Source organism: Alternaria triticimaculans (genome assembly GCF_023758025.1).
Source record: "Alternaria triticimaculans strain BMP 0046 chromosome Unknown scaffold_8, whole genome shotgun sequence".
NCBI classification, from domain to species: Eukaryota; Fungi; Ascomycota; class Dothideomycetes; order Pleosporales; family Pleosporaceae; genus Alternaria; species Alternaria triticimaculans.
Genome location: NW_026055965.1, coordinates 392 through 14,185, shown reverse-complemented (window position 1 = coordinate 14,185; position 13,794 = coordinate 392). Strand labels below are relative to the sequence as shown.

General features: G+C 52.7%; 5 protein-coding genes across 5 annotated transcripts; 3 read left to right on the top strand and 2 right to left on the bottom strand.

Moving 5' to 3' along the window:
* Positions 1 to 990: 990 nt before the first annotated feature.
* Positions 991 to 2,320, bottom strand: J4E78_005917 (uncharacterized protein; the record flags this gene model as incomplete). Its single annotated transcript, XM_049366532.1, has 2 exons — positions 991 to 1,312; positions 1,362 to 2,320. The coding sequence occupies 2 exons, from the start codon at positions 2,318 to 2,320 to the stop codon at positions 991 to 993; spliced, it is 1,281 nt and encodes a 426-aa protein (XP_049221238.1).
* A 2,638-nt stretch (positions 2,321 to 4,958) lies between these two features.
* On the top strand, positions 4,959 to 5,941 carry J4E78_005916 (uncharacterized protein; the record flags this gene model as incomplete). Its single annotated transcript, XM_049366531.1, has 2 exons — positions 4,959 to 4,967; positions 5,141 to 5,941. The coding sequence occupies 2 exons, from the start codon at positions 4,959 to 4,961 to the stop codon at positions 5,939 to 5,941; spliced, it is 810 nt and encodes a 269-aa protein (XP_049221237.1).
* Positions 5,942 to 6,045: 104 nt separating this feature from the next.
* J4E78_005915 (uncharacterized protein) lies at positions 6,046 to 9,389 on the bottom strand (the record flags this gene model as incomplete). The annotated part of the gene is made up of 6 exons (XM_049366530.1): positions 6,046 to 6,662; positions 7,094 to 7,413; positions 7,495 to 7,729; positions 8,164 to 9,110; positions 9,168 to 9,309; positions 9,359 to 9,389. 6 exons carry the CDS (start codon positions 9,387 to 9,389, stop codon positions 6,046 to 6,048), a joined length of 2,292 nt encoding a protein of 763 aa, XP_049221236.1.
* Positions 9,390 to 10,217: 828 nt separating this feature from the next.
* On the top strand, positions 10,218 to 11,288 carry J4E78_005914 (uncharacterized protein; the record flags this gene model as incomplete). Its single annotated transcript, XM_049366529.1, has 1 exon — positions 10,218 to 11,288. One exon carries the CDS (start codon positions 10,218 to 10,220, stop codon positions 11,286 to 11,288), a length of 1,071 nt encoding a protein of 356 aa, XP_049221235.1.
* A 531-nt stretch (positions 11,289 to 11,819) lies between these two features.
* Positions 11,820 to 13,583, top strand: J4E78_005913 (uncharacterized protein; the record flags this gene model as incomplete). The annotated part of the gene is made up of 1 exon (XM_049366528.1): positions 11,820 to 13,583. One exon carries the CDS (start codon positions 11,820 to 11,822, stop codon positions 13,581 to 13,583), a length of 1,764 nt encoding a protein of 587 aa, XP_049221234.1.
* Between the last annotated feature and the right edge of the window lie 211 nt (positions 13,584 to 13,794).

Sequence of the window (13,794 nt, the reverse complement as noted above, 5' to 3'; positions counted from 1 at the left end):
TTATGTCGAATCACACAGCCGCCCAAGCGACTGCTAACGTGAACAATCCGGCGTGGGGCCTTTTCGCCTTCCCAGGAGAGGTTCGGAACATCATTTACGACCTCCTCATCACAAAAGCCTACCCCAAAGACGACATCAGGCCTGTCGCTTCGCGCATGAGTGCTATCCTCGTGAAGTTCCCCAGCTGGCTCAAAGACTTTGCAGATGTTTCTAGGCGGGTTCGAGACGAATTGATACCACTCGTCATGCGACAATACACATGGGTAGCCGACTTGCTATTTAACGATATCGACGACGGGGACTGGTATATTGCGAATAATCGATCATGGATGGAGGGGACCGATCCTCATCTTGATGGCAACATCCGTCACGTTAGCCTGCGACTTAGGCACTGGTTACCGTCCCAGAAGGTGCCCCGGACAGAGCCATTCTTCAAAATAGGCGAAATGGGCGTTTTCTCTGCTTATATCGACATTCAGCTGTTGGAAAGCGCACCGCATGTCAGCATGAGGGCGAGGGCACATATAAGGCTTCTCGACTGCAACCAAGAGGCTGCATTAATGGCCGCGTTGAGCTCCGCGCTAGACCAAGACGTTAGTGCTGAGTTGGAGAGGTTAGTGAGCGAGAAACAGGCGGCAGGGTCAGCTCAGACATGTTTTACTATAGCGGATTGGAACCGAGTTGCGGACACCTTGGGAACGACGTTTGCCACCTGGTTCAAGACGTATGATTGGACTCCGTGGATATAGGGCTTCATATGGACCTGTACCGTTGGTGGAGTTCGGATGATGGATTGCTATCGACGACATACGCAGGTCAGGATAGGCTCTCTGTATCGAGCAGACACCCAGAGTACTACATGATGATGTTGGGAGGATTTCTCTGGGCGCCAAATATACTGTAGCTACCGCGCTGATCATAGTTCGCGTAGGGAACATTCAGATCTACCCTCCAATTCCTCACATCAGCCATCATCGCCGGCATGCGTAATCAGCCCAGCAAGGGCTTCACACCGGCTTCCAGCTTCTCTGTATACGTACTGCAGAGACTACCATCTCGCCAAACACCGCGGATGTTCAATGTCGCGTCAATGTCTTCAAGTGGGTTTCCTTCAACTAACAACATATCGGCGTTGAGTCCCTCAACTAAACGGCCGCGATCAGTGAATTGGAACCGTTTGGCAACCAGGCTCGTGGCCGAGCGCAGAGCCTCCGCAGGTGACATGCTGATCTTGTGCACGAAGACATTCAGTTCTTGATGCATCGATAGCCCAAACGCCGTTCCTACTGCTGGACCTGCTGAGTCACTTCCGCTACATTTCGTTAGTCACTTGTTCGATAGGATACACACAATTCACTTACCAGAGAATATCGATACCCGCTTCTCTCAACTTCTTCACGCCCTCGTATGCGTACTCCGCTTTACCGTTCTCAGCACAAAACCCCATGCACTTGCACATGTTGCCCACGCGATCATCGTTGATAAGCCCTTTGATCCGGGGGTCATGTGCGAACTGATGCTGCAGCTCTTTCCCCTCGGTTGTCAGACTGCCGATTGCAGCAAGTGTAGGATTGACCCAGGCGTTATTCTTCTTGTACGCATCTATCAGCTCTTGGGTCGGCAGCTGGTCGCAGAACGTATGTGTGAGGCCATCGACACCTGCGTTCAGAACATCAAGAGTATCTCGCAAGGATAGAGCGTGTGCAACGGTGAGGTAACCTCGCTTCTTGGCTTCCGTGATGATCGTTCTTTGTAGTTCGACTGAAGGATAGCTGAACTCGCGACCCATGCTGGTCCCGCTCTCGTGCATGAGTTTGATGTAGTCTGGTTGCATCTCTTTCTTCGTCCACTCCAAGTATTCCACCACGCTGCTTTGATCCGTCAACTTGGGCCACTTTGCAATTGCCGCCGCTGTTTCCGGACTCTTGTCGTGAGCCGTGATCACGGGTATCGGCCACCCGTTCTCGATGGTGGCAGCCTGGCCTGCTGTCTTGTACGAAGCAGTATCTGGCTCCAAAGTCTGCTTCTTCAGCTTCTGCACGTTCTCAAGCTCGTTGTGCATTTCGCAAACGGTAGTCACGCCAAAGCGCAACGCTTGAGGTAGGGCTTCGGGATCGGCCCTGTCTGCGTGGATGTGGCAGTCGATCAAGCCGGGGAGGAGCGTATGGCCCGGTTTCGAATACGTCTTTACTGGTTCGAGCGGCGCATCGCTGATGGGTCCGACACTCTTGATCTTGCCATCAAGTACGTGGACATATCCTTCATCGATAGTCTCTTCGCCAGTAAAAATGCGAATGTCACGAAGGAGAAAAGTCGTCATGGTGCTGTACGCTTCGATGGTAGGACTGTATCTTGTCGCAATGCTTTGATCCTAGCTGGTCTTCGTAGACGTTATAGACTACACTTGCTTGGTGTGATTGTTGTGTTGATAGAAGACGCAGGCAAGGAACCGTACGTGTCCACTGGGAATCTTACACATTGCTTTTGTAGAAGATTACAACTAGCTCACTTTGCTGCAGATGGGGGGCCAACAGTACGGGCTCGTTGCATTAGCGTGCGGCTACGACCCGCAAACTACGGATAGAAAGGGCGTCAAGCCCGTGAGGCCAGTATCGTATTGCGAGTATGCCGTGTCGCAGTAGTGAATCTCTATCCGCATGTCTGGCACTGGACGGATGTGATGGCTTTGTCGTCATTAGTAAGTATCGCGGTCTCCCGATTCGGTCAGCGTCGTGGAGAGCCGAAGCCGGTTCACCGCTCCCGTACCATGCGCCATGGTGGATGGAAGGTAACAGGGACAAGTATGAAGTTCGGCGACGCTGTGTTGATGCGGTAACGCCCCTCATTCCGCGATTGTGACATGCATGAGAACCCGCATCGCTCCTTCAGATCGATCCACAAATGCCAAGACGCTAGTGGCCAGCCGCGTTCATCCTCATCGTCGCTTCCTCCACTCGACTGTCCGTCTTCGTGTCATAATTGTGTGAACTTCACGACAGTTCGGCCGTTATCAACAAGAGCCATATTCACATAATCTCAAACGCCCAACGGTTTGGCACATCTAATCAGTCAGCTGAGAGTCATTGTCACCTCCGCCACCACGGGTGATGTATGAAGTGCAAGAAGAATGGACTACAGGGTCTTCAACTTCTTCTTGAAATCTAGATGTCACAGTAGCCGGAGATGTGAACGTAAGTACAACACGATCTGAAAGAGACGACGTGGCCATTGCGAGTGACATATTCAAGGTATAAAAGCCTATCCTAGGTTGCTCAACTCTGAATCCTCACACTCTCACCACATAACAACATTACGACCGCCTGCTACTCTAAAGAAACTAAAGCCATGTTTCCCTATAGGCAGTCGGGGTATACCTATAATATTACGTTCTCACAACAAGTACCTTTCTCAGGTCCTTATATTGTACAGGCCGAGAACCCGCAGCTGGCCCTCGTTCCACAATTGGCAGTTGTTCCACAACAACAAGTAGTCAACCGACGACAGACGCGGGTCCACTATACCGGTTACGATAGAAATCTCACTGACTCCCAATTCTGTCGTTGCGCACAACCAGAAACCCACGGCGATGCGTACTCACATCCTGAAGTTAACAACCACGCACAATACGACGGTGTACACATCCTAGATCTTCAAGGCCAGGAGATACAGAGAGAAGAGTATATCCAGCGATGCATGGATATCTTAGGCAAAGACTTCGTCAACTCGAACCACGAACTAAGAACTGTGCGTGCGCAGGTCATGCACCCTGAAAGTATGCGAGTGCAGGATGACCAGAGGGAGACTGCGAGACGAGCAGCAGAGATTGGAGTTCTCAGGAAAGGGCTACCGCACGATGTCGTTTGGTACGGGCCGGTGAACCCCAAAGGATGCCATATCCACCCGCCAGCTGAGCAATGCGACAGAAATTTCATCGGGGCATCTGGAAGTTGGGATCCGAGAACTGGGCGTGCGGTGAACGGACCACTGATGACTGGGCGTGAGCCAGATTGGGGGCAGCGTGGGTACGGTCGTCAGGGTTTTAGTCGACGTGGGTATCGTTGAAGTGGTTGGCTGTATAGTTAGTTGCAAATTGAATCTGAGACGGATCGTCAGCATATTTAGAATTGCCAGTTGTGCCTGGACTAGTAAATGCATCCGTATCGATCGGCTCCTCCAGGGGAAACCGCAGCCAATGTTGCGGTCGGCTTTCAAGGAGGCTCTGAGAATACTTGTCATGTCGGTCTGGATCCCCGTGGTAGGCGTGCATTCGGGTCGAACTGGTACTGTATTCCTTCGTTGCGTGCCGATAACCCGAGAACAGAGTGTGATTGATGATGTATTCGTTGTTTCCCAGAACCATGACAGCTCGCGTCACGATGACGGCCCACAACTGCGACGCGTAACGAACGGAAGCAAAGCCGCTGTCCGCCAAGCCCCCCACCAACGCGACGGAGCGTGTCTCCAGTTCGTCATGACTCCGGCATCGCAGTCTCCATCACGACTCTCATTCTCTCCATTCAAGCCCTGTCTGGCTTCGATGCTGCACACTCGTTTTGTAGCTACCAACCATGGTGGTCCTAGTTGATCTGGGAGACGATGAACTGCCCAATTTAGAGACGCCCCATCCATCTTCCGGCCGGTTCAACGTCTTGCCGCCGCGTCGCTCCCTTAATGAAGGCGACGTGACGACAGCAGCCGAGAGGCCGAACCCGAATATCAATGGATTCAGCGCGGCACTTAGCTGTTATCCGTACGCTCCAGCCATAGCATGGACTTGATTCCGCGCTTTGATGTATGCTAATCATATTAACTATGCAGGATAGTCAGTCAGCTCGCTGCTCAGCTCGACCTCAACACGCTTCACGACCTCTCACGTACTTGCAGGCAGTTTCGCGCCAATCTGCTCGAATATCGCAGCCAGCTCGTCAGACATACGCTTCATTGCGAGAATGAAGATGATGGTCTCAGTGAGAAGCTTGGCTCGCGACTGCAGGAAGGACGACATGTCCTGGAGAGCCGCCTGACGACTGGTCGCGTCGGCAAATGCGCCCGCGACATGGTGGGCGACTGCCAGCGGTGTGGGACAGTCGTATGCCGGGTAGGACACCCAGATGTAAATGAAAGGGGCTACGGCTAACAGGTCTTGCAGAACTGCACCATGAAGCCACCACCAACGCCCACGCTCAGAGCCCGCCATCGCCGGCTATGCCGAACGTGCACCAAAGCGCCTCTCGCACTGCTCATGGCTATGCAGAAGCAGCGCGCCTCATCGATGTCCCCTTCGCCACCCGGGTCACCAGAGACACATCCAGTGCTCTTTGATGGTGACAACCCGCGAGCCTTTACGGCGCCAGCTTTCGAGCGTACACCCTGCAACTGCGACAACGTAGTTTGGCTCTGCGCGCCATGTGGCAAGGACCTGCGAAACGCCGATACCACCTACGTCCGCGGTTGGAGCTGGCGCACCATGTACAGCCACATGCACGGCGGCGTAGGCATCGGCCTCGGCGAAGGCAACGAGGGCGTAGAGTGCGGACGAGGCTCCGCATGCCTAGGCGCACACATTGTCGAGCACGAGACATGCGAGCAAAACCTGCTCGACACCATCGAGAAAGAGAGATCACAAACGCCAGAGTCGCCCGAACGCTGGAGGGGCTCTTCTTACCTCACACAGGAGATCGAAGGCATCGGCGGTGTGCTCAAGGTCAAACACAAGAAGCAGGTACGCGTTGGCGAATGCGTCAAGCTGTTTGAAGACGAGAAGAAGAAGTCGATACAGTATCTTGAGCGAGAGGTCAAGGGCGAGCTGAGGAGTTGGTGCTCTTGGTGCGAGAGGGTTGTGCTGGGTAAGAAGGATAAGGCTGAGATCAATGGGGAAAGACCCTCGTCGAGTGGCTCGAGCTCATCATCCAGTAAACCAGTATTTTCGTATAGATACTGATTTGGACCGTTACATAGTCAAGTAGTTCTGCTCAGCGATCATTGATGCATGCCCAGGTGCGCTCATTAAACACGTTCCTTGCAATTACAATCAAAACATCGATACTAATCCTTTACCCCAAATACCTCCTGAAGGTATTTTACTTCCTGTCTCAACTTCTCACACTCCGCCCGAGCAATGTCGAGGTCTTCTCGAAGCAAGTCTCTCTCGCCTTCCACCTCTTGCACATTGCTGACATTGCAATCATTCTCCCCTTTCTTCTGCTTCTCCAGCAGCTCTTTATATCTGTACAACAACTCTCGTAACTGCAACAGTAGGTTACTCTTCTCGTTCTGCAGCTCTGCCTTCTCCTTCATGAGCTTGTCAGGCGGAGGACGGCGATCTTCATCCAAGACAGCTGCCAGTGTGTCTCGACTTTGTTCGAGTGCCTCACGGAGCTTCGCATCGAGATTCTGACAGGCTGATTTCATCCATTCTTCTTGGTACGCCTTCTTAAGTCTTTTGATATCATGCTCCACCTTCGCTCGTGCATTGACTAGGTTGTGAAGCGCGCGCTCTCGTCCGAAGGGTAATCTGGGGCCGTCGAACTGCGCGGCGAGCTGTGCGTACTTGTCGTACTCTGCGTAAAGCTCGCGGTAGTTCTGTGAAAGTTGGGCATGTGTCCAGCTGGCAAGGGCGCTTTTGGGCGTGAAGCCGGAAGAAGGGTCCATCATCTGTAGACCTTGCGTTTGGTGTAGTGAGGGTACCGCAGATGTGGATATAAGGGAAGTGTATCGTGATTGTTTGCGCAAAGCTTGCTTTGACAACATAGTCATGGATGGTCACACGTGGACTATGCTTCTGGCGATTTCAAGACAAGCTGTGAATCAAAGGGAAATGCGAAAGATGGATGAGTCAATAGCAATCTTACTAGAATCAAAGTGGATTCCAGATCGAGATGTGAATGAGATATCGCAGTCAGCGGTATCTAGAAGCCCGAACGAGCTCTTCAATACCGGTGCTGCAAATAATGTCAATACTGCGAAACACTAAACCTCAGAATGGTATACCACAAACGCCATGCTCTTATCCTAAACGCCGAACCTCCGCATACGTGCTATCACTCCGTGTTCTCCGCCCTCTTCTACCGTCTCGCGCGAACATTGAACGGACTCTCCTCCGCGGCCTTGAAAGAGTCAAACGCAAACAGGCTGACAAAGTACAGCGCTGCAAACCTGACCAGCGTATCGCTCAGTCCACCATTGCCAGTCAGCATCCTTTGTAGGCCGGCGAACGGGCTTTCGCCAACCGGCCGACTGGGTTCTGAAGCGGAGCCAAGTGTGCGGCCTTTGGTCGAGAAGACAGCGGAGGCGGCACCGGGGCCAGAGGTATCGTTTGCGGCTTTACGGACGGCGGCTGTGAGGGCTGCGGGGTTTGCACCGCGGATGGTTTCGACGACGGAGGTGGATTTGATGACGAGGAAGGTTGGCATACTGGACAGTGTTTGTGTTAGCTTATGAATCTACAATTTCCTCCATCCTAGCATGCGAGTGTGTCTCTCGGGGTGTACATACGCGCTGACGCCGTACTTCTTTGCAACTTCCTGTTGGCTATCCACGTCCACCTTGACGAATTGCATCTTGCCTGGCTTGGTCTCTTTCTCTGCCAAGCCCTGGAAGACTGGCGCGATTGCCTTGCATGGTCCGCACCAGTCCGCGTAGAAGTCGACGATAGTGTATTTGGATTGCGACAGAAGTTGGGAGAAGTGCGAAGCGGAGGTGACGGGTATGATTTTGCCGGGCATCGTGGCTATATCTGAGTGAATAGGCTCTTGAGAAGAGGTAGTTTCTGGGTGGTTGGCGAAGGAGAATAGATAGGGCGGTTCGTGAAGTGGAGTTGCGTTAGTAGTGTGTGTTGCGGGGAGGACAGCTTGCGGCAAGGATGCGCCACTTCGAGCTCAGGTGGGTCGTGCGTCAGGGAACTAGCTGTGACGCGAAGTCAACGCGACCTCGGGGCGTTTGACAGTCACGACAGACTCGAAGATTTGGTTAACATCAACCGCGCGCGTGTTTCCATTCAGAAGAATCTTGCTATAGATTCCTTCAGTTATGTATGTGCTCTTTGTACATGTTCAGTCAGCTGTCAACTCATAGTCATCTCCTTCGCCTCCTCAATCCACAAGTCGCTTTCCTCGATCGCATGTTGGCTCGGAATTTCATCGAGCTACGCAAGACCAGCAGTACCTGCGAACGGGGTGGAACGGCTCCTCGACTTCTTAGGGATGTATTCGGGCTCACCCTCGCTTGCGTCCACTTCTCGAACAGCACGCTTCTTCGCTCGCGTCTTCTTGGCTTTAGGCTTTGGAGCTGCTGCTGAATCTTTAGCTTTGACCGCATCGTCAACTCCTGCTTCTTCCATCTTGACACCGACGGCCGAATCATCCTCAGTCGGCTCATGAGCATCTACTCCTCCTCCGACCTTGGTGGTGTTTGATGCCTTCTCCATCTCGAGCGGAGGCGAGGGCGGATAGGCGACGTTCGGCTGTGCTTCCACCTCGTGTTCCGGATCCTCTGCCTTGACTTTGGTCTCTGCGGCCTCTGCGGCGTCTTCTTCTGCCTCATCTTTGGCCCTCTTCTTCTGAGTCTGGGTCTTCTTTGGTTTCGCACGCGACTCGATCTTGGGCGCTGGTGGCTTAACGACCTTGCCTGTCTCGAGGGTCTCGGTCACGACTTCCTCAAACTCTGTGGAAAGGGAGTCACGGCCATCGAACATGTCTTCACTGGCTCGGCGAACCACTTCTTCCAAGTCGAACGCTGACATGCACTGCCAGTGCTTGTAGACCATGCTCTCGTGCTCGCCGTCGAACGGTACAGATAGACCAAGCCTCAGCTCGCCTTTGGTGATCTTCACGTTCTTAGACAGGCAGTCGCTGCCACGGCAAGCGCACGCACGACCAGCAACGTCGACCTTGTAGAAGCTGACATCAGTGTACTCTTTGGCGTATCGCTGAGCGTCCTTGGCCAGGTCTTCTCGGATGCCCTTGAAGTTCTTGTCGACAGGCTGACCCTCAAAGGCTAGGCGTACTTGTTCTTGGCTCTCTGGGCTGAGTCGGTCGTAGCCGGGTGCCTTTGTCGGGTCGTTGCCGGTGGTCTCCTTCAATCCCGCGATCTGATGCTTGGTTGCACAGCCCCTTGCTTTGTTAGTACACACAGTAGGTGCAGGAGGCTCCAGACGAAGGTAGACTTACCAGTGACGCCAGGCCATGTACCATCTAGCCTCTGGCTCAAACAGCGTGTGAGTACCGATACGCAGCTCTCCTTTCGCGATCTTGATCTGGCTGCGCTTGCAGGCGGCTTGACTACAGGTTGCGCGGCCAGTACTCGCCTGTTCTTCAGATTGTTAGCCAAGAATGTAGGAAAGGGAGGTGGCCGAACTTACCAAGACGCCATTTAGGGCCTTCGTCGTCCATGTTTGTGAAATTCGGAAGTCTCGTGGGATCTCGGTAGAGGATTTAGTGATTTGAGGCGACAAGAGGTGAGATGTGAGTGTAGCTACCCGCGTGTCTAAGGTTGCGAGCAAGCACGTGCGGCTTGGCGGGGAAAGAGGAAGTCGCAGTGCCCGCTGCGTCCAGTGATTTCCACGAACTTGTTCTCACCAAGTTGACCTTTCTTCTTTCTTCTCATTTTGAATAATGCAGAAAGCTCTGAAAGAGACTGATGAGCGATGAGTGGCGCCCGAGACCGTTGTGGTCTTGTTTGTGGCCGAGATAACCCAGGAGACGAGGAACAGGAAAGAACGAGAGATCACCGCGAAATCATCTCTCAGTTTTCGACAACGAAATCACCACAAGATATTCGGAGCATCACCCACTGAGTGCTGTCATCATGGTCCATGTTTTACTATTGCGCTCCTCTGCGTCCAATCAGCGGTCAGCAGAAAGGTCAGGCGCGACTTGTTCGCAATGCCTTGATGATGTCTCGAAAAATCTGGTTCGTGCTCGCAGAACTCTGAAGTCGATTCAGGCTTGATGTCTTCCATCCTGAGGTTTATGAAGTTCGATTGAGGATTGCGGGGAACAGCGGGGAAGTCCGTCTTCACTAGTCCACCTCCGCTGACTCAGACACACCCCCTAGCTATCTCCATATCCCAACAGAACGCATTAGCGAACAGATGCTTTTCCGAGAACCGTGACTCACTATTCCGCTCATAGAATCATATAAGATACGAGATAAGCATACCAAGCAGCTCTTCGTTCCTTCCCTACCTTGGCAGCTCACCCTTAACATCCAATACAAACATGACAGAACCCACATCAGATAAGAAGCTTTACGTCAACGCCGAAGATGCACAATCTTTCGTAGCTTCAGTTCTGGTCGGTAATGGCGTTGCGCCCGAGAACGCCAACATCGTTGCCAAATGCCTCATAGCAGCCGACCTCCGCGGCGTCGACACCCACGGCATGAACAGAATCCCGTCCTACATGGAACGCGTCCGTCAAGGCGTCCTGAACAGTGCGGCAACGCCGACCATCACCCAAGTCACGCCAGTAGTAACCCAAGTCGACGCCAACAATGGCTTCGGCTTTCTTGCAGCAGACGCCGGCATGGCTGCGTGCATCGAATCCGCAAAGACGTATGGTATCGGGATGGCGAGCATCAAGCATTCGAATCATTTCGGTATGAGTGCTTGGGTCGTACAGAAGGCTCTCGATGCCGATATGATGAGTTTGGTGTTCACCAATTCGAGTCCTGCGCTACCGGCTTGGGGCGGGAAGAGTAAACTGCTGGGTGTCTCGCCGATAGCATGTGGTGCGCCGGGGAAAGATCAGCCGTTTGTTCTGGATATGGCGCCATCGATCGCGGCAAGAGGCAAAATATACAAAGCGAAGAGGAGAGGCGAGAAGATTCCTCTGGATTGGGCGCTGGATAAAGATGGTAAGCCAACGGACGACCCAGAAGCGGCACTTGACGGCGGTGTCATGTTGCCTATGGGTGGACCAAAAGGTTCGGGTCTGGCTGTCATGATGGATGTTTTCTCGGGCGTACTCTCCGGCTCCGCATTCGCAGGCGACGTTACAAATCCATACGACCCCTCCAGACCCTCAGACGTTGGTCACTTCCTCGTCGCGGTGAAACCAGATCTTTTCATGAGCCTTGACGACTTCAGGGAGAGGATGCAGATCCTTTATGATAGAGTCACGGGTGCTGAGAAGGCGGCGGGCGTGGAGAGGATCTACTTCCCAGGCGAGCTCGAGCAGTTACAACAACAGGAAAGAGAGAAGACAGGTATTCCGTTGGTGCAAGCGGAAGTTGATGCGCTGAACGCGGAGGCGGAGAAGGTTGGCGCGAAACCGTTAGTTATCACGTAGGCGTGTAGACGTGGTAGAATGCATGCTATCGAACCATTAAATGCATCTTACGACTGAAGAATCATGAGTAATTGCGACACTCAGGACTGTCCGAAATGGCAGCCACTCGTTTCTTCAGCCGACGTTTAATAGGTAGCTTCCTCAATTTGGATTTACCGGAAGCCTCCGCTTTCGGTTCACACAAAAACGCGGTTAGCGATGTCAAGCTGACGTATAGCTGCTCTGGCGTTTTCGCTGCTCGCAGGTCAGCCCGAAGAGGCGATATGAAGTGAATGCCTTGCCAAAGGCAAGACATAGCTAAGTATCTGCAGCCTACATTAGTTTCCCAACACGTTGTTGTGTCACTGAAAAGGTAATTTCGCCTCAATAGCCTTTTTTTTCTAAAGGTTTCACTGGGTACACAGGTAGAAGAAGGTGTCCGGCTTTTCACTTCCATGGGTCGTGAGCGCGCCTAGTGGATCCGAGCTCATCAGGTAGTCGCACAACAATCTCATAACCCGGCCACTCTTGCCTTTTTATCCCACACGCGCGATGGACTACACCGAGATTCAACCACCCCAAGATCCAGGAATGATGCCTTCGAATGCGCAAACGAAAGCCAAAGACCTGCCAGTCAAGTTGACCTCGCTCGACCAAGCGCTTCAGCCATTTCGCCATTCGTATCCCCACACGGTTCTAAATCTTGCGGTCTTTGACGTAGTTCTCCAAGACGTTTATGAGTGTCACAAGGAGTTTCCGGATGAGCTGCCACCAACAGGCGAACAGGAGCACATCCATGAACTATGGTCTCGTCTGTCACGGACTCTTCGATATCCTCATTCGTCCTGGTATGCCGACCCGGAATCACTGCAAGTGGCGCAGCTGATGGCCAAGCAAGACCCAGTCCGCATCTGGTTCGAGCTCTACTCGCATGTTCGAAAAGATATTTTAAATGGCGATCCCATCGAATCTGTGATGGATATCGGGCAATGGTACACCAAAGTTCAAAGGGGAGTGAAGTGGCTGGTAGAGTGCGCCACTCTCAGCTTGTCCGAAGAGCGTTCGAAGGAGGACGATACTGCGATAGCAAATTTGACAGCTGTCGCAACCTGCGGGCCGATTTATGGTTCAGGGGAGTTGAATCCTGCTCCCGCTCATTCTCAAGAACTCTTCGGCCCTGGAGGCGTACTGTGGTCGGTAATGGAGGTCTTCACCCGCGAGCCGGGTGCCAAACGTGGTATCGCATGTATACTGGACTTGGTTATCGCGCTGGCTTTGAACATTGCCCTTATCTTCAAATACTCCTGGGAACACCATGCTCGTATGTGCGACCAGCAACCTGCATACAAGTGGTATGCGATGGGCCTAGAGGAAGCCCGGTCCAGATTTAGGACCGACGTCCAATGCCAGGATCCCCAAGCATTACTTCCATATCATATTCGAGATGTCCTAAAGGATATCGACCTCATTGGGCTTTGGGACGCTATATGGAATAAGGCAAACCTTCTGAGCCGTACTTTCGGCTTTGAACCACGATACCTGGAGTGCAACCTCTTTATTTGGGCTGTGCAACAAATGAAGCTTCCCTCCTCCGATCCCAGACCCTGGATACCGCTTGCCAACGTGGCTCTTATCACTGAAATGCGGTGTAAGGAGTATGAGATGAACACAGAAGGCGCTCTGAACAGCGCGCCAAGCGACTTCTGCATACCTCCAGAAGACTTTGACGTATCAAATATCTTCAAATGCCGGGTAAACGTGGAAGTCATACTGCGCAGCCGAGGACCGCGATTTTCGTCCACAGGACGGGGTCAACGCTTCTATGATGAGGACGACAATCCCGAAATAGCCGATGCAAACGATGAAGAACGCGAAATTCCGGATCTCACCATCGCAGATACCGCCGACGTTGAACCTTACGGCCCTCTTCTCGATCTCACTGATCTTGCGGCTGCCACAACAACAGTTCCCGAGGACCAATGCTGTACAATCTGCATGGAAGATCACTCCCAAAGTAGTAGTAACAGTCACGAGGGAACCATGAAGCTCAATTCGTGCGGACATCTGTTCCACTACAAGTGCATCTTCGAATGGCTCAACGGAACGTCCTCTAATAGCAGCCTTTGCCCTGAATGCCGTATCCAATTCAGCGAGCAGCGCAGACCAGTACGACCAGTTTCAGGATCAGCACTAGCCAGTCGTACATGGATTGAGTTCGACGAGCCTCTTATTGAGGTCGAAGATGAAGACGAGCCCCTTATTGAGTTCGAAGATGAAGACGAGCCTCTTATTGAGTTCGAGGATGAAGAAGAGTGAAACCTTGAGTTGGAATTCCAGCAACATCGAGCTGATGGCGATACCCTGAGCGTGTACGAAGGTAGCCCGAAATGGGATGCCCTTGATATGGAAGACGAAGACGACGACGGCACCTTCCCATCTTCTCCCTCATCCTTAGTTGTAGGGCCCGCAGATTCGCCAGAAGATGCATCAATTCTCCCAGATACTAGCCGGCGGGACCGTATCGTTA